This window comes from Hypanus sabinus, unplaced genomic scaffold (assembly GCF_030144855.1).
Source record: "Hypanus sabinus isolate sHypSab1 unplaced genomic scaffold, sHypSab1.hap1 scaffold_483, whole genome shotgun sequence".
Lineage (NCBI taxonomy): Eukaryota > Metazoa > Chordata > Chondrichthyes > Myliobatiformes > Dasyatidae > Hypanus > Hypanus sabinus.
In genome coordinates this window covers 200,059-225,611 of record NW_026781353.1, presented here as the reverse complement: position 1 = coordinate 225,611, position 25,553 = coordinate 200,059, and the positions used below count along the sequence as shown (strand labels likewise).

The 25,553-nt window shown below is 49.9% G+C and overlaps 1 protein-coding gene across 1 annotated transcript in view; it reads left to right on the top strand.

Annotated features, from left to right (window-relative positions):
- The first annotated feature begins 4,525 nt into the window (after window positions 1-4,525).
- The window catches only part of LOC132389144 (asialoglycoprotein receptor 2-like), a 61,818-nt gene continuing 40,790 nt past the window's right edge, over window positions 4,526-25,553 (top strand). The window contains exons 1-4 of the mRNA XM_059961599.1: window positions 4,526-6,030; window positions 21,384-21,491; window positions 24,158-24,325; window positions 25,084-25,235. Coding sequence (XP_059817582.1) covers window positions 5,883-6,030; window positions 21,384-21,491; window positions 24,158-24,325; window positions 25,084-25,235 — 576 coding nt within the window. The 5' untranslated portion in view covers window positions 4,526-5,882. The remainder of the gene's footprint in view (window positions 6,031-21,383; window positions 21,492-24,157; window positions 24,326-25,083; window positions 25,236-25,553) is intronic.

Below are 25,553 nucleotides of genomic sequence, written 5' to 3'. Positions count from 1 at the left end.
TGTAACTCGGAATCTCCTCATCTACCTGCTGTGCCTCTGCCAGTGCCTCAAAGTCTACCCCTTGGGGAAGGGCATGAACGGTAGGGCGAGAGAGCGCATCCGCCACGACATTGTCCTTACCCGAGACGTGCCGGACATCCGTTGTGTATTCAGAGATGTAGGACAGGTGGCGTTGCTGGCGGGATGACCAGGGGTCGGATGCTTTCGTAAACGCAAAGGTAAGCGGTTTGTGGTCCGTGAACGCGGTGAAGGGCCGACCTTCTAGGAAGTACCTGAAATGCCGGATTGCCAGGTAGAGCGCCAACAGTTCCCGGTTGAAAGCACTGTACTTGAGCTCGGGTGGCCGCAGGTGTTTGCTGAAAAACGCCAGGGGTTGCCAGCGACCTGCGATGAGCTGCTCCAGCACCCCACCGACTGCCGTGTTTGATGCGTCCACTGTGAGGGCGGTAGGGGTGTCCATTCTGGGATGTACTAGCATTGCGGCGTCAGCCAAAGCTTCCTTCGTTTGAACGAAAGCGGCGGCGGACTCCTCGTCCCAGGTAATGTCCTTGCTCAGACCCGACATCAGGGCGAACAGGGGGCGCATGATCCGGGCAGCTGAAGGGAGGAAGCGGTGGTAGAAATTGACCATACCTACGAATTCCTGAAGGCCTTTGATCGTGGTGGGTCGGGGGAAGTGGCGGACCGCATCTACCTTAGCGGGCAGAGGGGTTGCCCCGTCTTTAGTAATCCTGTGGCCCAGGAAGTCAATGGTATCAAGTCCGAACTGGCATTTGGCAGGGTTGATTGTAAGACCGTACTCACTCAGTCGGGCGCAGAGTTGATGGAGGTGGGACAGATGCTCCTGACGACTGCCGCTGGCTATGAGGATGTCATCCAAATAGATGAACGCGAAGTCCAGGTCCCGTCCCACCGCGTCCATTAACCGCTGGAACGTCTGTGCGGCATTCTTCAGGCCGAACGGCATGCGGAGGAACTCGAAGAGGCCAAACGGGGTGATGAGAGCCGTTTTGGGGACGTCATCAGGATGCATCGGGATTTGATGGTACCCTCGGACAAGGTCGACCTTGGAGAAGATCCGTGCGCCGTGCAGGTTTGCCGCAAAGTCCTGAATGTGCGGCACAGGGTAGCGGTCCGGTGTGGTAGCCTCGTTCAGCCTGCGGTAGTCGCCGCACGGTCTCCAGCCCCCCGTCGCTTTGGGCACCATGTGCAGGGGGGAAGCCCAGGGGCTGTCGGACCGCCGGATGATCCCCAATTCCTCCATTCTCTGGAACTCCTCCTTCGCCAGTCGGAGCTTGTCCGGGGGAAGCCGCCGAGCACGGGCATGGAGGGGTGGTCCCTGTGTCGGGATGTGGTGCTGTACGCCGTGCCTGGGCATGGCTGCTGTGAACTGCGGTGCCAGAACCGATGGGAACTCCGCCAGGACCCTGGTGAAGTCGTTGTCGGACAGCGTGATGGAGCCGAGGTGAGGGGCTGGCAACTGGGCCGCGCCCAGGGAGAACGTCTGAAAGGTCTCGGCGTGTACCAGTCTCTTCCTGGGCAGGTCAACCAGCAGGCTGTGAGCTCGCAAAAAATCCGCACCCAGAAGCGGTTGGGCTACGGCGGCCAGTGTAAAGTCCCACGTGAACTGGCTGGGGCCGAACAGTAGCTGCACCTGACGGGTGCCATAGGTCCTTACTGTGCTGCCATTCACGGCCCTCAGGGGGGGACCCGGTGCCCTGCTGCGGGTGTCGTAACTCGTCGGAGGTAAAACGCTGATCTCAGCCCCAGTATCGACCAAAAACCGGCGTCCCGACCTTCTATCCCACACATACAGGAGGCTATCCCGATGGCCAGCCGCCGTAGCCATCAGCAGCGGCTGGCCCTGGCGTTTCCCGGGAACTTGCAGGGCGGGCGGCAACGGCGGGCTTCTGTGCCCCACCGCTGGTGGTAGAAGCACCAGTGGTCATTGGGCCGGGGGTTAGTGGGCTCTGCGGCCGGGCCCGGACTGGTTTGCTGCCGGGAGCGTGGCTGGGAGATCTGTGCGATGGACGCCCCGCTTACCTTTTTGGCGTTCCACAGCAAGTCCGCCCGGGCTGCCACCTTCCGGGGGTCACTGAAATCCGCGTCGGACAGCAGCAGGCGTATGTCCTCGGGCAGCTGCTCCAGGAATGCCTGCTCAAACATGAGGCCTGTGTGTCCCTCGGCCAGAGACAACATCTCGTTCATTAAAGCCGATGGAGGTCTGTCGCCCAAGCCATCCAGGTGCAGTAAACGGGCAGCCCGCTCGCGCCGTGAGAGTCCGAAAGTCCTGAGGAGCAGGGCTTTGAATTCCGTGTACTTGCCGTCTGCCGGGGGTGACTGTACGAACTCCGCGACCTGGGCCGCTGTGTCCTGGTCGAGGGAGCTCACCACGTAGTAGTAGCGGGTGTCTTCTGAGGTGATCCGGCGAACGTGGAATTGGGCTTCGGCTTGCTGGAACCATAGGTCCGGGCGCTGTGTCCAGAAACCCGGCAGTTTCAACGAAACCGCATGAACAGAGGCGGCGTCGGTCATTTCTGGTCCAAAAATCGTTTGGACCGTCGGGGTCACCAATTGTAGCGGTGTGCTACACGCAGCGCTAAAATTACGACACGGAGTCGGTAACTGCAGTCGAAGGAAAAACTTTATTCGAAAACTTCAGCCTCACTTTTAAGCCTCCCTCAACCTGCCCCCCATGGCGAAGAGGCTCCAAAGCTCTGTGCTCGCAAACCCCCGTAGGCTATCTAATTGTGAGCCGGTTCGGATACGCTAGGAAATGAGGCGCTACAATATTCCCCAAAATGCCAGGCTGATCAACACCTTCAACCCCACCACCTCTACATATCACCTAGCGCCGTACAATTAATCTATACACGTTTCTTCTACACTCTGTTCTGCAGGGTTGTTTTGTATGTACATTTATTGTTTCCAATATGCTTTTGCATCTGTCGGCTGCATTGGATTTGGGGTAACAATCATTTCGTTCAACTATGCACTCATTTCAATAAGGAATTTTCCGTCACCGCATCTGCACCCTGGGCCGGGCTCTGTCATCTGCCATTTGCCCTTCCTCTGTGATAGGCTAGCAAAGCCCCCCCGCTTGTCTGATAGTTTTACCCCTGCCGCTCCCCGCGCGGGTCGGGGAGGCGGGACGCGCAGGCGCAGTGGCCCGTTCCTCCCGCCCCGCCCCTTTCCCGTCGCCAGGGCAACGCGGCGCGCAGGCGCAGACGTCGACGTTTCTCAGCCGGCGGTAGGCCCCGATCGTCCCCGGCGCCTGACTCCCCGTCTGGGCCTCTTCAGCCAGCCCCCCTGCGCTGGGGTATCTGACCCCACTGCCCCATTCCGTCTGACTCTGCCCAGGACCCATATTTAGTGTCGGCCTCCCCTCTAAAACGCTTTTTTTAAGCTATTAAATCTAATATCAGTCTAACTCTACTAGGTCAAACCTGGAATTTTTCCAGTTTGTACAAATTGTCAATCCCCCTGTGCTTCCAAACAGTCTCGTTAATTAATTGAGCACTGTTTTAATCTCTTTGTATCTTAAACCCATTAATTCAGCCTATCTGAGAAAACTGGCCTGTATACCTATTAAACTCACTTTTATTGCTAAAACGATGTATTTAAATTTCAAACCAAATTAATGCAATTCAGACAAAATTGTAATCTTACCTGTTGTATGTAAGTAACATGTACAGCTTTTAACCTTATTTAGTCCTACTTTATTGGATACAACTATCTTAACTTTTGTCTCAAAACTTAGTTAACTGATAAATTAATCTGTTTATTGCAAAATTGTCATAATTGTTCATCCAAATAATTTCTACTGTAAACCAAATCTTTTAAATCCTATTACTTCAGAGTTTCATAGAGTGCAGTTGTGAAAAGAATATAGCTTGTAGTGAGTTGATAGATTCAGCTATTAAAGCCAAATAATTCACTTCCATTGAATATAAATAAGTCATTCTTTATTATTTGTTGTTAAAGCTGGTGGAATAAAATTACTATAAATAGCTTTAAGCAATAATAACTGTATCCAATAAATCATTTTAATGATTTTAAATACATTATCCCTTGAAAGCAATATAGCTACTTAAATAATTTAATGTTTCAATGTTTGATGTTGAATTAGTTAAATTAAATTGTTGATAATCAACTTTGTTAAACTTTGTGTCATCCTAATTAATTTATTGTGGAATATTGAATATCTGGCAGGATATTAAATCTGCTACACTAACATAATTAACAATCTCTAAATTTAATACAAGACAATTTAAATAACCTTTAAATCTTTATTGTAGTTAATATAATTAGATGCTAATTTGATTGGTATAAGATCAACATGTAAGACATAATCTCACAAAGATACTGACATTTTGCAATATCAGCATAATTGAGAATGGAATGATAACTTAATTTAGCATTACAAATTTTATTATAAATTAATTTCTTGTACATAATTAAGAATACTATATAATTGTATTTGAGTTTGTATTTAATTAAATAAACTTTAAAGTCTAGTTAATTCAATTCTTTATTGGATATAAGCAAAATAATTACAGTTAAATAATTTTAGTACTGACTTAGTTTGAATGTTTATTAAATTTAATAATTTACTCATCTAAACTGTACATTAACCTGGAAGTTAATAGTTACCTAACATTGACAAATGTTATAAAATTGCTGATTTATCAAGTTCCGTGGTAAATAGTTAATTTTCTTCTCATTGTACATAGTAAACATTTAGGTTGCTGTTTGATTTCCCAGTGTGCTGGATTTAAGATACAAATAACTTAAATGGAAGTCAATTGGTTGTGCACATAGAGGAAATGAATCCCATGCCAACAATTCATAAAACTTTAAATTACTAATCCACTACACTTGTCAGTCCAAGTCCATCTACGTAGGAATTTCTCAAATAAACAAACATAGATAATTCACTGTTTTGTTCTGTAGAAAGCCAAAACTAGCTAACGATACGCATATTAATAATTTGCCAGACATTTAGCTGTTGAGTATCTTATGTGAGACAGTTAATAGATACTTAACATTTCAGTTACAAAGCTAATAAAAAATGGTTAATATTATAGCAGAATAACAAGTAATCACTTAACGTATTTATGTAATGAATTGACAATTCGTTAGGTAAATATGTTAATTTAATTTAAAATTAATTAAAATTTAATTAAAAATCAGTTTTAAATTTACCATTACCAAAATGTTAGTTCATTTCGAAAACAACAAATTGAATAGTTCATAATTTAGCCATTAATTTTCAAGAACCGGTCCAGTTTGAGCGCAAAAACTGGTGCTGATGGTTTAATCAGTTTTCAGCAACTCATCACTCCTGTAAGCAGGACAGGTATTAATCAAACATCCTGCACGTTATACAGAGAAATCTCAAATATTAAACGGCCATTTAAAAACTACAAATGAATCCAATTCTCAAGCAGCAACAGGCCTAGCATTGCCTGAATAGGCAGGGGGAAGCAAAAACTCAAACGTGAGTACTTGGCATTGTAATATCCAGGGCTTCAGATCTGTTTCCCTAATTTTGATTCAAAAAGGGCATAAATGGGCTCTCAGGCTCGGCAGAGAAACGCGATTATTCATTAAGCCCTGAATTTTGCTGCTAACTGTAAGATAGAACTGGTAACTTGTCCAGCGTGTGTTCACTGGGAGAATCATTTGACGATGTACCAGGTACTGGGTGAATGGTTCGCTCAGATAACCCGAACTGACAAACGCTGGCACGCCTGCTAAACAGGAAGGAATTGGGTTCAGCAAGTATCCCATATCAACAAGGCATGGGACAAGTCCTCTGAAAGGATTGAGTAAGCAGGTCGGGGTTGGCGGGAAGGGCGCAGAGCTTGTAAGCTCCTTCCATGGCAGATGAAGACGAGGATGACGCATGGGCCCCCGCAGAGGGGCGCCGGCAACAAACAAGGGAGCAGAGGAGGGTCCAGGCCACTGAGGATGAAGAGAGCGTCAGCTCTGAGAGCACACGCAGCGTGGAGGAAGAGACGGAAGAAGGTACGGATCACAGAGTGAGGCGCTGAGGGTAGGGAATAAACAGGGCGGCCACTGGACGCAAACTGATGGAAACTGGATCGGCCATGGTTGGCCAGTGATGGAAAAGGCCCAGTGACGGTCCTTAAATGGACGGAGTGTAGACTAAACCCATCTGATGTCCTAAGTGTGTGTAATGGGGCAATATAAAGAGAGCTTCGCTCTGTGTCTGACCCCGGATGTGTGTGATGGGACGGTGTGGAGGGAGATTCTCTCTGTGTCTAACCCCGGGAGTGTGTGATGGGACGGTGTGGAGGGAGATTCACTCTGTATCTGACCCCGGGAGTGTGTGATGGGACGGTGTGGAGGGAGATTCACTCTGTGTCTGACCCCGGGAGTGTGCGATGGGACGGTGTGCAGGGAGATTCACTCTGTGTCTGACCCCGGGAGTGTGTGATGGGACGGTGTGGAGGGAGATTCACCCTGTGTTTGACCCCGGGAATCAGTGATGGGATGGTGTGGAGGGAGATTCACTCTGTGTCTGACCCCGGGAGTGTGTGATGGGACGGTGTGGAGGGAGATTCACTCTGTGTCTGACCCCGGGAGTGTGTGATGGGACGGTGTGGAGGGAGATTCACTCTGTGTCTGACCCGGGAGTGTGTGATGGGACGGTGTGGAGGGAGATTCACTCTGTGTCTGACCCCGACAGTGTGTGATGGGATGGTATGGAGGGAGATTCACTCCGTGTCTGACCCCGGGAGTGTGTGATGGGACAGTGTGGAGGGAGATTCACTCTGTGTCTGACCGGGGGAGTGTGTGATGGGACGGTGTAGAGGGAGATTCACTCTGTGTCTGACCCCGGCAGTGTGTGATGGGACGGTGTGGAGGGAGATTCACTCTGTGTCTGACCCCGGGAGTGTGTGATGGGACGGTGTGGAGGGAGATTCACTCTGTGTCTGACCCCGGGAGTGTGTGACGGGACGGTGTGGAGGGAGATTCACTCTGTGTCTGACCCCGGGAGTGTGTGATGGGATGGTGTGGAGGGAGATTCACTCTGTGTCTGACCCCGGGAGTGTGTGATGGGACGGTGTGGTGGGAGATTCACTCTGTGTCTGACCCCGGGATTGTGTGATGGGTCGGAGTGGAGGGAGACACACTCTGTGTCTGACCCCGGGAGTGTGTGATGGGACGGTGTGGAGGGAGATTCACTCTCAGTCTGATCCCGGTAGTGTGTGATGGGGCAGTGTAGATGAAATTACAACCTCTTTACTCAGTCCATTTTCTGTTTTATTGATTTGGTCATTATGTTCTGTAACATTTTGTTGCATTTTGATAACTTTATTTGGTGACTTGTATTGAGACAGTCCTTGTCAGTGAATTCCGCTCTCTAAGGCATGTTTTGTGAAGTTCTTCCAGCCTGATGCCTGCTCCTGCTGCAAGGGTCCTGGCTGCAGAGGAACCATTAGCAAGAAGCTAGGAGCCCTATATGGTCACCTGGGGCTCGATCCAGGACCAGGCCACTCAGGAGGTTTCCCCAACCAACTGCTCTGACCCACGCCCGCCCCTTCCTCCTCTCCAGCTGCTACCCAAAGGTGAGCTAACGGCTGGAACACAGCCCGTTTACGGCGAGCAGGCTTTCGAATGACACACGTATGTCATGGCACCGAGCTGCTGTCTCTGTCAAGGTCACGGCTCAGACTGCGTTATGTTTGCTTTTAGGTTTGAAGGAATGGTTTTGGGGAGCAGAGCGAGAGGACCTAGGGATTAGGTGAGAGGATACTGGGAGATTTACAGCATAAGAACATAAGAAATCGGAGCAGGAGTCGGCCATCTGGCCTGTCGAGCTTGCTCCACGTTCAATAAGATCATGGCTGATCTGGCCATGGACTCGTCTCCTCCAAACTGCCTTTTCCCCATCACCCTTAAGTCCCCTACCATGCAGAAATCTATCCAACCTTGTCTTAAATATATTTACTGAGGTAGCCTCTACTGCTTCATTGGGTAGAGAATTCCACGGATTCACCATTCTCTGGGAAAAGCAGTTCCTCCTCATCTCTGTCTTAAATCTACTCCCCAAATTATGAGGCTATGTCTCCTCGTTCTAGTCTCACCTACCAATGGAAACAACTTTCCTGGCACAATCTTATCTATCGCTTTCATAATGTTATATATTTCTGTAAGATTTCCTCTTGTTCTTCTGAATTCCAGCGAGTACAGTCCCAGGTGACTCAATCTCTCCTCATAGTCTAACCCCCTCATCTCTGATATCTACCTGGTGAGCCTCTCCTGCACCACCTCCAAAGCCAGTCTATCCTTCCTCAAGTTAGGAGACCAGAACTGCACGCAGTACTCCAGTGCAGCCTCACCCGTACATTGTACGGTTGCAGCATAACCACCCTGCTCTTAAATTCAATCCCTCCAGCAATGAAGGTCAACTTGCCTTCTTGATAGCCCGCTGCTCCTGCAAACCAGCCTTTTGTGATTCATGCACATACACTCCCCAGTCCCTCCGCACAGCAGCCTGCTGCAATCTTTTACTATTTAATTAATAATCTGTTTCCATTTTTTCTCCCAAAGCGGATGACTTCTTATTTACCGACATTGTACTCCATCTGCCTGACCCTTGCCCACTCACTTAACCCATCTCTATCTCCCTGCAGGTTCTCCATACCTTCTGCACAATTTGCTTTTCCACTCAATTTAGTGTCATCAGCAAACTTAGACACACCACACTCATTCCCTCTTCCAGATTGTTCATGTACATCATGAACAGTTGTGGGCCCAACACCGACTCCTGCCGCTCACCACTCACCACTGATTGCCAACCAGAGAATTAGACAACAGACAGGAATCTGAGCCACTGCTCCATATTTGAACACCACCCAACATGGACACATCCAGCAGACCAGCAAGGGCGATGGCTGGTGCTCTCCCCAGATCAGTGAGTCATCTGCCTGTTCCATGGAGTTCAGGATCAATGGTAATCCACTAGCTCTGCAAATCCTGGCCTGGTGTTTGGAGACCTGTGTCGGCGAGTGCGAGGAGTTCAGAGTTCTGCCAGAGCTTGAGGCTTTGAATTTGGAGTCCTGTTGTTGGCAAGGGTAGAGCTTGAGGTCTGGAGCTCAGAGACCCATTGTTGGCAAGTCCAGGAGTCGATATCGACGATCAAAGACCAAAGGTCGAACAGAAGTTCAGAAATTGAGAACCAATGTCTCTGCTTCTGTGAGTCTGCTGGGTAGTCGAAGGCCCAATACCTCAGAGTCCTGATTCTGTGAGTCTGCTGGGTAGTCGAAGGCCCAATACCTCAGAGTCCTGATTCTGTGAGTCTGCTGGGTAGTCGAAGGCCCAATACCTCAGAGTCCTGATTCTGAGAGTCTGCTGGGTAGTCGAAGGCCCAATACCTCAGAGTCCTGATTCTGAGAGTCTGTTGGGTAGTCGAAGGCCCAATACCTCAGAGTCCTGATTCTGTGAGTCTGCTGGGTAGTCGAAGGCCCAATACCTCAGAGTCCTGATTCTGAGAGTCTGCTGGGTAGTCGAAGGCCCAATACCTCAGAGTCCTGATTCTGAGAGTCTGTTGGGTAGTCGAAGGCCCAATACCTCAGAGTCCTGATTCTGAGAGTCTGTTGGGTAGTCGAAGGCCCAATACCTCAGAGTCCTGATTCTGAGAGTCTGTTGGGTAGTCGAAGGCCCAATACCTCAGAGTCCTGATTCTGAGAGTCTGTTGGGTAGTGGAAGGCCCAATACAGAGTCCTGATTCTGTGAGTCTGTTGGGTAGTCGAAGGCCCAATACCTCAGAGTCCTGATTCTGAGAGTCTGTTGGGTAGTCAAAGGCCCAATACCTCAGAGTCCTGATTCTGAGAGTCTGTTGGGTAGTCGAAGGCCCAATACCTCAGAGTCCTGATTCTGAGAGTCTGTTGGGTAGTCAAAGGCCCAATACCTCAGTCCTGATTCTGAGAGTCTGTTGGGTAGTCGAAGGCCCAATACCTCAGAGTCCCGATTCTGAGAGTCTGTTGGGTAGTCGAAGGCCCAATACAGAGTCCTGATTCTGTGAGTCTGTTGGGTAGTCGAAGGCCCAATACCTCAGAGTCCTGATTCTGAGAGTCTGTTGGGTAGTCGAAGGCCCAATACATCAGAGTCCTGATTCTGAGAGTCTGTTGGGTAGTCGAAGGCCCAATACCTCAGAGTCCTGATTCTGTGAGTCTGCTGGGTAGTCGAAGGCCCAATACAGAGTCCTGATTCTGAGAGTCTGCTGGGTAGTCAAAGGTCCAATACCTCAGAGTCCTGATTCTGAGAGTCTGTTGGGTAGTCGAAGGCCCAATACCTCAGAGTCCTGATTCTGAGAGTCTGTTGGGTAGTCGAAGGCCCAATACCTCAGAGTCCTGATTCTGTGAGTCTGTTGGGTAGTCGAAGGCCCAATACCTCAGAGTCCTGATCCTGTGAGTCTGTTGGGTAGTCGAAGGCCCAATACCTCAGAGTCCTGATTCTGAGAGTCTGTTGGGTAGTCGAAGGCCCAATACCTCAGAGTCCTGATTCTGAGAGTCTGTTGGGTAGTCGAAGGCCCAATACCTCAGAGTCCTGATTCTGAGAGTCTGTTGGGTAGTCGAAGGCCCAATACCTCAGAGTCCTGATTCTGTGAGTCTGTTGGGTAGTCGAAGGCCCAATACCTCAGAGTCCTGATTCTGTGAGTCTGTTGGGTAGTCAAAGGCCCAATACCTCAGAGTCCTGATTCTGTGAGTCTGCTGGGTAGTTGAAGGCCCAATACCTCAGTCCCGATTCTGAGAGTCTGTTGGGTAGTCGAAGGCCCAATACAGAGTCCTGATTCTGTGAGTCTGTTGGGTAGTCGAAGGCCCAATACCTCAGAGTCCTGATTCTGAGAGTCTGTTGGGTAGTGGAAGGCCCAATACCTCAGAGTCCTGATTCTGTGAGTCTGTTGGGTAGTCGAAGGCCCAATACCTCAGAGTCCTGATTCTGAGAGTCTGTTGGGTAGTCGAAGGCCCAATACCTCAGAGTCCTGATTCTGAGAGTCTGTTGGGTAGTGGAAGGCCCAATACCTCAGAGTCCTGATTCTGTGAGTCTGTTGGGTAGTCGAAGGCCCAATACCTCAGAGTCCTGATTCTGAGAGTCTGTTGGGTAGTCAAAGGCCCAATACCTCAGAGTCCTGATTCTGTGAGTCTGTTGGGTAGTCGAAGGCCCAATTCCTCAGAGTCCTGATTCTGAGAGTCTGTTGGGTAGTGGAAGGCCCAAAGTCTCAGAGTCCTGATTCTGAGAGTCTGTTGGGTAGTCGAAGGCCCAAAGTCTCAGAGTCCTGATTCTGAGAGTCTGTTGGGTAGTCGAAGGCCCAATACCTCAGAGTCCTGATTCTGAGAGTCTGTTGGGTAGTCGAAGGCCCAATACCTCAGAGTCCTGATTCTGAGAGTCTGTTGGGTAGTCGAAGGCCCAAAGTCTCAGAGTCCTGATTCTGAGAGTCTGTTGGGTAGTCGAAGGCCCAATACAGAGTCCTGATTCTGTGAGTCTGTTGGGTAGTCGAAGGCCCAGTACCTCAGAGTCCTGATTCTGAGAGTCTGTTGGGTAGTCGAAGGCCCAATACCTCAGAGTCCTGATTCTGAGAGTCTGTTGGGTAGTCGAAGGCCCAAAGTCTCAGAGTCCACAAATTTGTGGGAGGTTGGAGGCTGAAAGAGGCCTGGCCTGAGTTTCGAGCACTAGATGGGGGGGAGGAAAGGGGCTTGGTTTGCTCTTGATTTTTGTTGTTTCTTGTTCTGCCAAGCACTCCGGGTAGTTGAGGGCCCGGTGTCTCCGAGACCTTGACCTGCCCTGCGGATCGAGCACTAGAGAGGAGGGGAGAATGTGCTGCTTTGTGCATTCTGTGTTGTTCTGCCCAGCATGGTGGGCAAGCTGTGTTGGCGCCAGTGTGGGTGGCAATGCTTGCAGGCTCCCCCGACCCCCAGAGGCTGTCCACACAAACGGCCCAGTGCACTGTATGTTTCAACCTACGTGTGGTAAGTAAATCTGAATGTGAAGTGCTGCAGTGATTTTCACAGCTCTCTGCAGCTCGTTCTGCCTAGAAAGGATGTGTTGTGGGTCAGCTCTCCAACAGAGACCCAAAAGGTTTTACAGATGCTGTAAATCTTGAGCAACACACACTAAATGCTGGACAATCTCACACAAAATGCTGGAGGATCTCAGCAGGCCAGGCAGCATCTGTGGAAAAGAGTGAGCAGTCTGCATTTCAGGCTGAGACCCTTTGGCAGAATGATACAGGGACACCCACAGTGGCGTTAGGGAGGTAACTCCACGATTTTGACCCAGCGGCAATGGGGGAACGGTGATATGTTTCCAAGTCAGGATGGAGAGGGGATTTCCAAGTGGTGGTGTTCCCAGGTATCTGCCTCTCTCGTCCTTCTCGATGGTCGTGGTCGTGGGTCTAGGAACCCTGGTGTGTTGTCGCAGTGCATCTTGTAGTCAGTACACACTGCTGCAGCTGTCCGTCGATGGTGGGGGGATTGGACGCTTGTGGAAGGGCTGCCTCAGGAACCCTGGTGTGTTGTCGCAGTGCATCTTGTAGTCAGTACACACTGCTGCAGCTGTCCGTCGATGGTGGGGGGGTTGGACGCTTGTGGAAGGGCTGCCTTAGGAACCCTGGTGTGTTGTCGCAGTGCATCTTGTAGTCAGTACACACTGCTGCAGCTGTCCGTCGATGGTGGGGGGATTGGACGCTTGTGGAAGGGCTGCCTTAGGAACCCTGGTGTGTTGTCACAGTGCATCTTGTAGTCAGTACACACTGCTGCAGCTGTCCGTCGATGGTGGGGGGATTGGACGCTTGTGGAAGGGCTGCCTTAGGAACCCTGGTGTGTTGTCGCAGTGCATCTTGTAGTCAGTACACACTGCTGCAGCTGTCCGTCGATGGTGGGGGGATTGGACGCTTGTGGAAGGGCTGCCTTAGGAACCCTGGTGTGTTGTCGCAGTGCATCTTGTAGTCAGTACACACTGCTGCAGCTGTCCGTCGATGGTGGGGGGATTGGACGCTTGTGGAAGGGCTGCCTTAGGAACTCTGGTGTGCTGTCGCAGTGCATCTTGTAGTCAGTACACACTGCTGCAGCTGTCCGTCGATGGTGGGGGGATTGGACGCTTGTGGAAGGGCTGCCTTAGGAACTCTGGTGTGCTGTCGCAGTGCATCTTGTAGTCAGTACACACTGCTGCAGCTGTCCGTCGATGGTGGGGGGATTGGACGCTTGTGGAAGGGCTGCCTTAGGAACCCTGGTGTGTTGTCGCAGTGCATCTTGTAGTCAGTACACACTGCTGCAGCTGTCCATCGATGGTGGGGGGGTTGGACGCTTGTGGAAGGGCTGCCTTAGGAACCCTGGTGTGTTGTCGCAGTGCATCTTGTAGTCAGTACGCACTGCTGCAGCTGTCCGTCGATGGTGGGGGGATTGGACGCTTGTGGAAGGGCTGCCTTAGGAACCCTGGTGTGTTGTCGCAGTGCATCTTGTAGTCAGTACACACTGCTGCAGCTGTCCGTCGATGGTGGGGGGATTGGACGCTTGTGGAAGGGCTGCCTTAGGAACCCTGGTGTGTTGTCGCAGTGCATCTTGTAGTCAGTACACACTGCTGCAGCTGTCCGTCGATGGTGGGGGGATTGGACGCTTGTGGAAGGGCTGCCTTAGGAACCCTGGTGTGTTGTCGCAGTGCATCTTGTAGTCAGTACACACTGCTGCAGCTGTCCGTCGATGGTGGGGGGATTGGACGCTTGTGGAAGGGCTGCCTTAGGAACCCTGGTGTGTTGTCGCAGTGCATCTTGTAGTCAGTACACACTGCTGCAGCTGTCCGTCGATGGTGGGGGGATTGGACGCTTGTGGAAGGGCTGCCTTAGGAACCCTGGTGTGTTGTCGCAGTGCATCTTGTAGTCAGTACACACTGCTGCAGCTGTCCGTCGATGGTGGGGGGATTGGACGCTTGTGGAAGGGCTGCCTTAGGAACCCTGGTGTGTTGTCGCAGTGCATCTTGTAGTCAGTACACACTGCTGCAGCTGTCCGTCGATGGTGGGGGGATTGGACGCTTGTGGAAGGGCTGCCTTAGGAGCCCTGGTGTGTTGTCGCAGTGCATCTTGTAGTCAGTACACACTGCTGCAGCTGTCCGTCGATGGTGGGGGGATTGGACGCTTGTGGAAGGGCTGCCTTAGGAACTCTGGTGTGTTGTCGCAGTGCATCTTGTAGTCAGTACACACTGCTGCAGCTGTCCGTCGATGGTGGGGGGATTGGACGCTTGTGGAAGGGCTGCCTTAGGAACCCTGGTGTGTTGTCGCAGTGCATCTTGTAGTCAGTACACACTGCTGCAGCTGTCCGTCGATGGTGGGGGGATTGGACGCTTGTGGAAGGGCTGCCTTAGGAACCCTGGTGTGTTGTCGCAGTGCATCTTGTAGTCAGTACACACTGCTGCAGCTGTCCGTCGATGGTGGGGGGATTGGACGCTTGTGGAAGGGCTGCCTTAGGAACTCTGGTGTGTTGTCGCAGTGCATCTTGTAGTCAGTACACACTGCTGCAGCTGTCCGTCGATGGTGGGGGGATTGGACGCTTGTGGAAGGGCTGCCTTAGGAACTCTGGTGTGTTGTCGCAGTGCATCTTGTAGTCAGTACACACTGCTGCAGCTGTCCGTCGATGGTGGGGGGATTGGACGCTTGTGGAAGGGCTGCCTTAGGAACCCTGGTGTGTTGTCGCAGTGCATCTTGTAGTCAGTACACACTGCTGCAGCTGTCCGTCGATGGTGGGGGGATTGGACGCTTGTGGAAGGGCTGCCTTAGGAACCCTGGCGTGTTGTCGCAGTGCATCTTGTAGTCAGTACACACTGCTGCAGCTGTCCGTCGATGGTGGGGGGATTGGACGCTTGTGGAAGGGCTGCCTTAGGAACCCTGGTGTGTTGTCGCAGTGCATCTTGTAGTCAGTACACACTGCTGCAGCTGTCCGTCGATGGTGGGGGGATTGGACGCTTGTGGAAGGGCTGCCTTAGGAACTCTGGTGTGTTGTCGCAGTGCATCTTGTAGTCAGTGCACACTGCTGCAGCTGTCCGTCGATGGTGGGGGGGTTGGACGCTTGTGGAAGGGCTGCCTTAGGAACCCTGGTGTGTTGTCGCAGTGCATCTTGTAGTCAGTACACACTGCTGCAGCTGTCCGTCGATGGTGGGGGGATTGGACGCTTGTGGAAGGGCTGCCTTAGGAACTCTGGTGTGTTGTCGCAGTGCATCTTGTAGTCAGTACACACTGCTGCAGCTGTCCGTCGATGGTGGGGGGATTGGACGCTTGTGGAAGGGCTGCCTTAGGAACCCTGGTGTGTTGTCGCAGTGCATCTTGTAGTCAGTACACACTGCTGCAGCTGTCCATCGATGGAAGGGCTGCCTGGTACGAGATGGTCGTGGTCGTGGGTCTGGGAACTCTGCTGCAAAGATCTTTAGCACATATATATGGCTAAGAAGCCCAGTACCGAATTTGTCAACGTGAACCGGGGAACAAGTGTGTAAATCTGGGCAGGAGCAAACGCCGTTGGAAATGGTGAGGGTGGAGCGCCTCACTGTGGAAGAAGTGGTAGCACCAGGCGGGGTGGGGGTGGTGGAGGTGGCGTGGGTGCAGACGCACCCAGCCCTGAGACACCAGGCAAGGTCATTTGAATGCCAGCAATTGGTTTGTTGATCGTCACAGAATGTCTCTCTAGTGCTTCCAGTTCCTCTCCTCTCCCTTCTCCTTTTCCCAACCATGATTCCCCTCTCCCTGCCCCTTCCCACTCTCTCAGTCCACAATAGAAATCCCTATCAGAATCGGGTTTGTCATCGCTCACATGTGTCATGATTTTTTTTGCGGCAGCAGTACAGAACAATACATAAAATTACCACAGTACTGTGCAGAAGTCTTGGGCGTCCTAGCTACGTATATGTGCCTAAGAGTTTTGCACAGTCATGTCTGTTGCAGTTGTAAAGGTCGTTGTTGATGACTCAGATAATTGTGAGACTTTTTGGTCGACCCTTGTTATTGGAAAGACATTCAAAGTTCAAAGCAGAATTTACACGTTTCACCATGCACAACCCTGAGAAAGCTCGGAGACAGTGCGAAAGGGAGGATAGGCAGGCATAGAGAAGGGACGCGCTCAGACCGATGGTTTGAGATGTGTCTATTTTAATGCAAGGAGTATAGTGAACAAGGCAGATGAGCTTAGAGTGTGGATCAGTATTTGGAACTATGATGTTCTGGCCATTACAGAGACTTGGATGGCTTCGAGTGCCAGGTTTTAGATGTTTCAGAAAGGACGGGGGGGAGGCAAAAGAGGTGGGAGCCTGGCACTGCTGATCAGAGATAGTGTCTCGGCTGCAGAAAGGGAGGAAGTCATGGAGGGATTGTCTATGGAGTCTCTGTGGGTGGAAGTCAGAAACAGGAAGGGGTCATACTCTACTGGGTATTTTTATAGACTGCCCAATATAGTAACAGGGATATCAAGGAGCAGATAGGGAGACAGATTCTGGAAAGGTGTAATAATAACAGGGTTGTCATGGTGGGAGATTTTAATTTCCTAAATATTGATTGGCGTCTCTCTGGAGCAAGGGGTTCAGATGGGGTGGAGTTTGTTAAGTGTGTTCAGGAAGGCTTATTGATGCAACATGTACGTAAGCCTACAAGAGGAGAGGCTGTATTTATTCTGGTATTAGGAAATAAACCTGGTCAGGTGTCAGATCTCTCAGTGGGAGAGCATTTTGGAGATAGTGATCACAATGCTATCTCCTTTACCATAGCATTGGAGAGGGATAGGAACAGACAAGTTAAGAAAGCATTTAATTGGAGTCAAGGGAAACATGGGGCTATCAGGCAGGAACTTGGAAGCATAAATTGGAAACAGAAATTCTCAGGGAAACGTACGGAAGAAATGTGGCAAACATTCAGGGCATATTTGCAAACACGAGGAAATCTGCAGATGCTGGAAATTCAGGCAACACACACAAAATGCTGGTGGAATGCAGCAGACCAGGCAGCATCTATAGGGAGAAGCACTGTCGACGTTTCGGGCCGAGATCCTTCGTCAGGACTAACTGAAAGGAAAGGGATATTTGTGTTGAGTTCTGCATAGATACGTTCCAATGAGACAGGGAAAGGATGGAAGGGTACAGGAACCGTAAGGCAGTTGTAAATCTTGTCAAGAAGAAAAGAAGAGCTTACGAAAGGTTCAAAAAACTAGGTAATGATAGAGATCTAGAAAATTATAAGGCGAGCAGGAAGGAGCTTAAAAAAGAAATTAGGAGAGCCAGAAGGGGCCATGAGAAGGCCTTGGTGGAGAAGATTAAGGAAAACCCTGTGGTGAACTATGTGCCTGTCTGGACACGCCCCCTGCTGAATGCTCCTGTGGCTCCTCCCACAGGCCCCTGTATAAAGGCGATCTGAGGCCTGACGCTCGGCCTCAGTCTCCAGGACATAGTATGATGGACACTCACTCCTGGTTCCTTCTTCCAGTCAATAAAAGCCGATATCTCGTCTTACGTCTCAGTGTGAGTTATTGATGGTGCATCAAACCCCAAGGCATTCTACCATTGTGTGAAGAGCAAGAGGATAAGACATGAGAAAATAGGACCAGTCAAGTGTAGAAAAGTGTGTATGGAACTGGAGGAGAGAGCAGAGATAATGAGGACTTTGCTTCAGTATTCACTACGGAAAAGGATTGGTGATTTTAGGGATGACTTGCAGTGGACTGAAAAGCTTGAGCATGTAGATATTAAGGAAGAGGAAGTGCTGGAGCCTTTGGAAAGCATCAAGTTGGATAAGTTGCCAGAACCATATGAGATGTACCCCAGGCTACTGTGGGAGGCAAGGGAGGAGATTGCTGAACCTCTGCCGATGATCTTTGAATCACCAATGGGGGCGGGAGAGGTTCCGGAGGATTGGAGGGTTGTGTATGTTGTTCCATTATTCAAGAAAGGGAGTAGAGATAGTCCAGGAAATTATAGACCAGTGAGTCTTTCTTCAGTGGTTGGTAAGTTGAAGGAGAAGATCCTGAGAGGCAGGATTTATGAACATTTGGAAAGGCATAATATGATTAGTAGTCAGCATGGCTTTGTCAAGGGCAGGTTGTGCCTTACGAGCCTGATTGAATTTTTTGAAGGTGTAACTAAACACGTCAATAAAGATACAGCAGTAGATGGAGTGCATATGGATTTCAGCAAGGCATTTGACAAGGTACCCCATGCAAGGCTCATTGGGAAATTTAGGCGGCATGGGATCCAAGTGGACTTTGCTTTGTGGATCCAGAACTGGCTTGCCCACAGAAGGCAAAGAGTGGTTGTAGACGGGTCATATTCTGCATGGAGGTCGGTGAACAGTGGTGAGCCTCAGGGATCTGTTCTGGGATCCTTACTCATCGTGATTTTTATAAATGACCTGGATGAGGAAGTGGAGAGATGGGTTAGTAAATTTGCTGATGGTGCAAATATTGGGGGAGTTATAGATAGTGTGGAGGGCTGTCAGAGGTTACTACAAGACATTGATAGGATGCAAAACTGGACTGAGAAGTGGCAGATGGAGTTCAACCTAGGTAAGTGTGAGGTGGCTCATTTTGGTAGGTCAAATATGATGGCAGAATATAGTATTAATGGTAAGACTCTTGGCAGTATGGAGGATCAGAGGGAGTTTGGGGACAAGTCCACAGGACACTCAAAGCAGCTGCGCAGGCTGACTCTGTGGTTAAGAAGGCATACGATACATTAGCCTTCTTCAATCGTGGGATTGAGTTTAGGAGCCGAGAGGTAATGTTGCAGCTATATAGGACCCTGCTCAGACCCCACTTGGAGTACTGTGCTCAGTTCTGGTCGCCTCACTACAGGAAGGATGTGGAAGCCATAGGAGATTTGGTGCAGAGGAGTTTTGCAAGGATGTTGCCTGGATTGGGGAGCAGGCCTTATGAGAATAGGTTGAGTGAATCCAGCCTTTCCTCCTTGGTGTGACAGAGGATGAGAGGTGACCTGATAGAGGTATATAAGATGATGAGAGGCTTTGATCATGTGGATCGTCAGAGGCTTTTTCCCAGGGCTGGAATGGCTAACACAAGAGGGCACAGTTTTAAGGTGCTGGGGAGTAAGTACAGAGGAGATGTCGGGTAAGTTTTTTTACGTAGAGAGTGGTGAGTGCGTGGAATGAGCTGCCGGCAATGGTGATGGAGGTGGATTTTAAGAAAATCTTGGACAGATACATGGAGCTGAGAAAATAGAGGCTGTGGTTAAGACTAGGTAGTTCTAAGGTAAAGACGTGTTCGGCACAGCTTTTTGGGCTGAAGGGCCTGTATTGTGCTGGACGTTTTCTAAGTTTCTGTTTCTATCAAGTTTGCAGATGATAACAAGACTGAGGGTGTTCTAGATGTCAAGGAAGGTTGTAGCAGGATCTAGTCCAGCTGAGAAAATGCAGATGGAATTTCACTCACTTCAACATTGAGCACTGATCCCATGACCTGTGGACGCACTTTTAAGTAGCTTGCAACTCATGTTCTCAGATTTCTTCCTTTCCTTCTTTATTTCCTTCTTGCTTTCCTTCCATCCTTCTTTCTTTCCTTTCTTTTTTGCCTTCTTTGTGTCCTTCTGTCTTTCTCCATTTACCAGTTTGTCTTCCTTTGCACATTGGTTCTTTGTCCATCTTTGTGATTCAATCGAGCTTCTTGGTATTTACCGTGAATGCCCACAAGAAGATGGATCTCACGGTAGTACTGGGCGACATATACGCACCTTGATAGTAAACTTACCTTGAACTTTTAGTGCAGATAAGTGTTGCAATTTGGGAGGACAAATCAATGTGGGACTTACACAGTAAGGAACAAAGGCACCTGGGAATACAGATCGATCATTTCTTGAAAGTGGCATCACAAGCAGATAGTGTTGTAGAGAAGGCTTTTGGCACATTGGCCTTGATAAATCGAAGTATTGAGCACGGGGTTGGGATGTTATGTTGAGGCTGGTGAGGCCGAACTTGGAGCACTTGGGCAGTTCTGGCCATCTCTCTGGAGGAACGATATCAATAACAGGAGACAGTCAGCAGACACTGTCAGTCCAAAGCCACACACACAGAATGATTGGGCAACACCTGTGGAAAAGAGAACATAGTCGGCACTTTGATGAAGGGTCTCGGCCCGAATCGTCAACCGTTTACTCCTTTCCATAGATGCTGTCTGGCCTGCTGAGCTCCTCCAGCATTTTGTGTGTTTGACACTGACAGGATTGAAGGAATACAGGGAAAATGTACAAAGATGTTGCTGGGACTTGACCTGAGTTATGGAGAGAGGTTGAATAGGTTCGGGTTTGATTCGCTGGAGTGCAGGAAAATGAGTGGGGTGGGTGCAATTGTAGCATTGAAGAGAAGTTTGGATAGATACATGGATGGGGAGGGGTTTAGAGGGATATGGTCTGGGTGGAGGTCGATGGGACCAGGGAGAATGCCCTCCCCCCTTACTTGGTCTCACGTATCACCTCCCAGCTTGTACTCTTCCCCCTCTCTCCCCACCCTTAATCTGACTCCTGACACCCCCCTTCCTTTCCAGTACTTTCCAGTACAGCCCAAAATATCGGCTGTTCTGTAGATGCTGCCTGGCCAGTATTTTGTGTGTGTTGGTCCTCTGGAGATGCTCTCCTCGCCCTGCGATCTCAGCAATGAGAAGAAGGCTGTCCTGGATTGTACGGACTTGTTAACATGAGAACTACCTTACTTTATTGTCACCAAGCAATTGATACTAGATAGACAGATAGATACTTTATTCATCCCCAAGGGGAAACTCAACATTCTTCCAGTGTCCCATACACTTATTGTAGCAAAACTAATTACATACAGTATTTATAGAGCGTACAATCATCACAGTGATATTTGATTCTGTGCTTCGCGCTCCCTGAAGAACAAATCAAAGTAAATATAATAAAAATTTAAATTATAAATGATAATTAGAAAATAGAACTGGGAAAGTAAGATAGTGCAAGTCAGTTCCGAATATTTGGAAGGTACGACTAGGAGCAGGAGTGGGGCATCTGGCCCGTTGAGCCCACCCCACCATTCAATAAGACAATGGCTGATCTCCACCTCCCTGCCTTTTCCCCATAAACCTTAATTCCCCGACAATGCAAAAATCTAGCCAAACTTGTCTTAAATGCTGTCTCAAATCCTGTTTCTCTGCTGTAGTTAGTGTTCGAAGACTCTAATCCAACCCTGTTGGTTTGCCAGTCTGTGGCTGCGGGTCCCGGGACCCTGTGGCTCACTTGCCCCACCACCTGGTTATTTCTGGGGGAGCCATGGCTCGCCAGCCTTTCTCTCACTGCCTTGCCTCCTTCCACCCATGCCCTCAGTGTCTGGATGAGTAACATTCACGTGTGCTTTGTGCCCACAGCGTTGTCTTGGCAGACCTTCTGTGGGAACGCCTGGAAGAAGCTGGTCTGGGGAACTCTCATCGCATCGATAATCTTCACCATTGTTGTGGTCATCCTGAACATTCAGAGTGAGTTGGGTGGGGGGAGGAGGTGAAACGTTGGGCGCGGGGGGGGGGGGGAAGAGAGGGGGAGAGCGTGGAAACAAGTCAAAAGTTAGAGGTAATGCCCAGTCGAGGGTAGTCGGTATGAGGAAGGCCTTTGATTAACAGAACTTTCCTTAGGGGTGCCTGAGATGAAATACAAATGTAATGGAAGGATGCGAAGCGCACACACGCCAAATGAAAAACAATCACTTTACTGACTTCAAGGTATCATTGGCTGCCAGTTTATCATTTCCATTTGACTTTGAAGACCTGCATTGTGAAAGGCGACTGATCTTGCAAGTTAAGGAATCTGAATGCACACAGTTCACCAAATGGTCAATATCATTACCTGCCAGTCAATCCTGTCTCAGAATCACATCTCTCTCCAGAGCGGCCACGCTGCTCTCCCCGTGCACAGGTGAACTATAGTTGAGGGATGAGGACTGGTTTCCAGAGTATAGTTTAATCACGCCGAAAGGAGGACAGAGAAACAGAAGGACTTGGAAGATAGCAAGATGAGAAAGGGGATATCCCAGGACCTTTCTGAGAGTGTGTGCTGAATCTAAAAACATTTTCCAGTTTAGATTCTTAGCAGAGTGGAGGGTCAGAGGAATCCTGGTCCAGAGTGGCCATGCAGTTTGACAGGGTTGTTTAAGAAGGCCTTCATTAAACTCGGGTTTGAGTTCTGTAAAACCCTGGTTAGACAGCATTTGGAGTATAGTGCTCAGTACTTGTCACCCCATTATAGGAAGCTTCAGAGGGGGTGCAGTGGAGATTCACCAGGATGCTCTCTAGACTGGAGAGCACGTCTTCTGAGTTTAGGGCTTTTCTCCTCAGAGCGAAAAAGGATGACGGGTGACTTGATAGAGGTGTGCACGATGAGAAGAGGGGTAGATTGAGCGGAGAGCCAGAGATTATTTTCCCGGGGCGGAAATGGCTGAATCCGTTTCCACAGACGCTGCCTGGCCTGCCGAGTTCCTCCAGCATTTTGTGTGAGTTGCTCTGGATGTCCAGTGTCTGCAGGATTTTTCGTGTTTAAAGGTGATTGGAGGAGAGTATCAGAGGGATGTCAGAGACAATATGTTTATTATATCCGTTATTAGTAAGGGGTGGTAGGTGCTTAAGGCAGTAGTACAGACACTGAAGAAACTATGATAGGCAAATGGAGGGTTATGTAGGAGGGAAAGTTTCGATCGATGTTAGACTAGGTTAAAAGGTTGGCACAACATTGTGAGCTGAAGGGCCTGTGTTGTGTTCTGTGTTCCATCGTAATTTTGAACAGAGACTATTATTGATTTCTAGATTAGTATCCATAATTATGGATTTTTTAAGAAAAAGGGATGAATCCTGTGGTAATCGTTGTTTTACTATTAATGAAAGTACCACAGAGACAGATTGAAATAAATCAAACATATTATAATACATGTTCAAAAACTATCAGTATCTTTTTAAAAAGACTATTGAAAAATAACATCATTTCCTAATAGTATTGTTTTTGTACTGATATGTACACCATCTCTGCGAGGATTGCAAAACATACTGTAAGAGATAGGAGCAAGATTAGGCCATGCTGCCCATTGAGTCCGCAGGCATCTCGGGCAATTAATTCCAGAGATTCACCACCCCTGGCTCAGTAAATTCCTCTTCATCTCTGTTCTGAAGGGAGTTTCTTGCGTCCTGAGGCTGTACCCTCTGCTCCTAGACTCCCCCACTATCAGGAAACATCCTCTCCATGCCCATTCTATCTAGGCCTTTCAATATTCGATAGGTTTCAGTGAGATTCCCCCCACCAATCTAATGTCACTTAGTTGTCACAACAGTCTAACTGGCAAGAGACGTTTCCTGTAAGAACATCTCCTTGCTGTCACGTTTGAGAAATAATCCGCAGCTTCATTTGGCAGTGAAGCTAATCCTTGTGTATCATTTTATTACGGATTGTGGTTAAAGAATCGCAGGAGGGCACTGCACACTGTGTGCGAGTGCATTTGTGTCTGGACAGCCAGACTGTGAGTTCAAGAGCCCATCTTGTTGTACAAGAGCTCCCCCTCCCGTTTACAGGGAGTTTTAATTAGAGGCCTAGCTCCCTCTACTGTTTGCTCCTCTTTCCTCCTCCCCTGTCCTCTGTTTCACCCCTCCTGTCCCCATCTCGTCCCGACTCATTAACCCACCTCCCAACCCTGCTCATCACACCTTCCCTTCCCCTTTCTTTAACCCCTCCCCTCCCGTGCCTCAGCCCCTCCCATCTTCACTCCTTACCCCTCCCGTTCCTCTGTCATTCCCGCCCCTGTCCCACTCCTTTGCCCCCCCGTTGCCTACTCATTCTGTGCTCTTGTTGTCCCTCCTCTCCCCCTCAGGGCCGTGTGCAGGTGGATAGGATGACTTGTTTCCAGTAAAGACATGGTGCCCTGAAGAGCTTGTTCATGTGCTGTCCTGCGCGACAGCAAGGAGAGTGGAAGGGAGGAGAGCGGGCTCATGCAGAGAGGCAGGAGGGGAGTGGAGGACTGGAGAGAGGGAGGAAAGAAGGGGATGGGTGAGGGAAAGATAGAGCAGTTACTGGCACCTTTCTGTTTGCTGTGGGACAGGGCATCTCCTGCATTGTCTGACCCCTGACGCCGTCCGCTCACTCTCCCCCCCCCATCCTCTGCCTACAGGCAGCCAGCTCAATCAACACTACACCCAAAAGAAGACCGCCCTCGACAATGTCCGTAGCAGCTACACACGGGCTGTGGGCGCCGTCGGGCAGAATGCCTCACATTCACAGTGCAGCCGCTACGAGAAAACCTTCCTCAACTGGCTCCGGTCTTTCTGCAGGATTGTCAGTGAGTGTGGGCATGGGGAGACGCGGATAAGTCAGTGAATCTGTGGGCACTGCCCGAAAGGCACCGGCCTTTGGTGTGCAGAGGCCTCCAGCAGTCTCAACACCCATTCTCTCCTCTTCCCTGCCCTCCTCCTTCCTCCACTCTTTTGCCCCTTCCCTCTGCTCTTCCCACCTCTTCCCTTCCCCTCCTCTCTTCTTTTCCTCTCCCCTTCTTCCCCCTCCTCCTTCCTTTCCCCCTCCTCTCTTTCTGTCCCCCTTCCCTCTCCTTCCCATTCCCCCTTCTTTATGTCTCACCCCCTCTCTCGTCTCATCCCCTCACCCGCAACCTTCTCCCATTCCACCCTAACCTCCATCCCCTACTTTCTCTCCAACCTTACCCTTGACTCCTCTCCCCCTCCCAGCCTCTTCCTCTGCCCTCTCCACCACCACACTTACCTTCCCCTCGTATCTTTTCCTCTCCCCTATGCCTCCCATACCATCTTCTACCCACCCCCCTCCTCTCTCCCCCTTCCCCCTCCACTCTCTTTCCACTTTGCTCCACCTTTCACCATTCTCCCCCCACCACACATTCTAAACCTTCCACCCAGCACACCCTCTCCCTCCCAATCGAAAGGTGTGGAAGGAGCGCTGCACTGTGGGAAGGGCAGTGCCGAGGAAGCTTTGCCCGTGGGAGGGGGTTACCCCATTGATGTTGCGTCCTCCGGCTCCTGTACGTTGCTGATCTGCCCTGCCTTGTTGTTTCCCGCACTGCCCTCCCAGACTGCACCAGCGAACTCTGCCACAGGTCCTGGATGCCGTTCGCAGGCAACTGCTACTTCTTCTCGCTGAGCACCTTGGGCTGGGAGGAGAGTCGGCAGGCCTGCATCAGCCTCGGCTCTGAGCTGCTGGTGGTCCGAAGTGAGAAGGAACAGGTAGGAACCGGAGAAGCCAGTGTCCACCACGAGCAGAATGAGGTTTATGGCCACCCAAGCAGAGGATGCAACAATCATTGTTTTGTGGTAGCAGGAAAACACGAAGATCAGCAGATTCCGCGCTACTCAGGCCACCCCATCTGGCACCAAGATTCATTCCACGATCAAAGTCACTTGCATCACATTTCTTCCCTTGTTCTGATGTTTGGTGTGAACAACAACTGAACCTTTTATGCATCAAGTTGCTGCCACGTGATCGGCTCATGGGGTGATCTGAATGACTTTGTTGGTGGTTTGAGTATCTCAGAATCTGCTGAT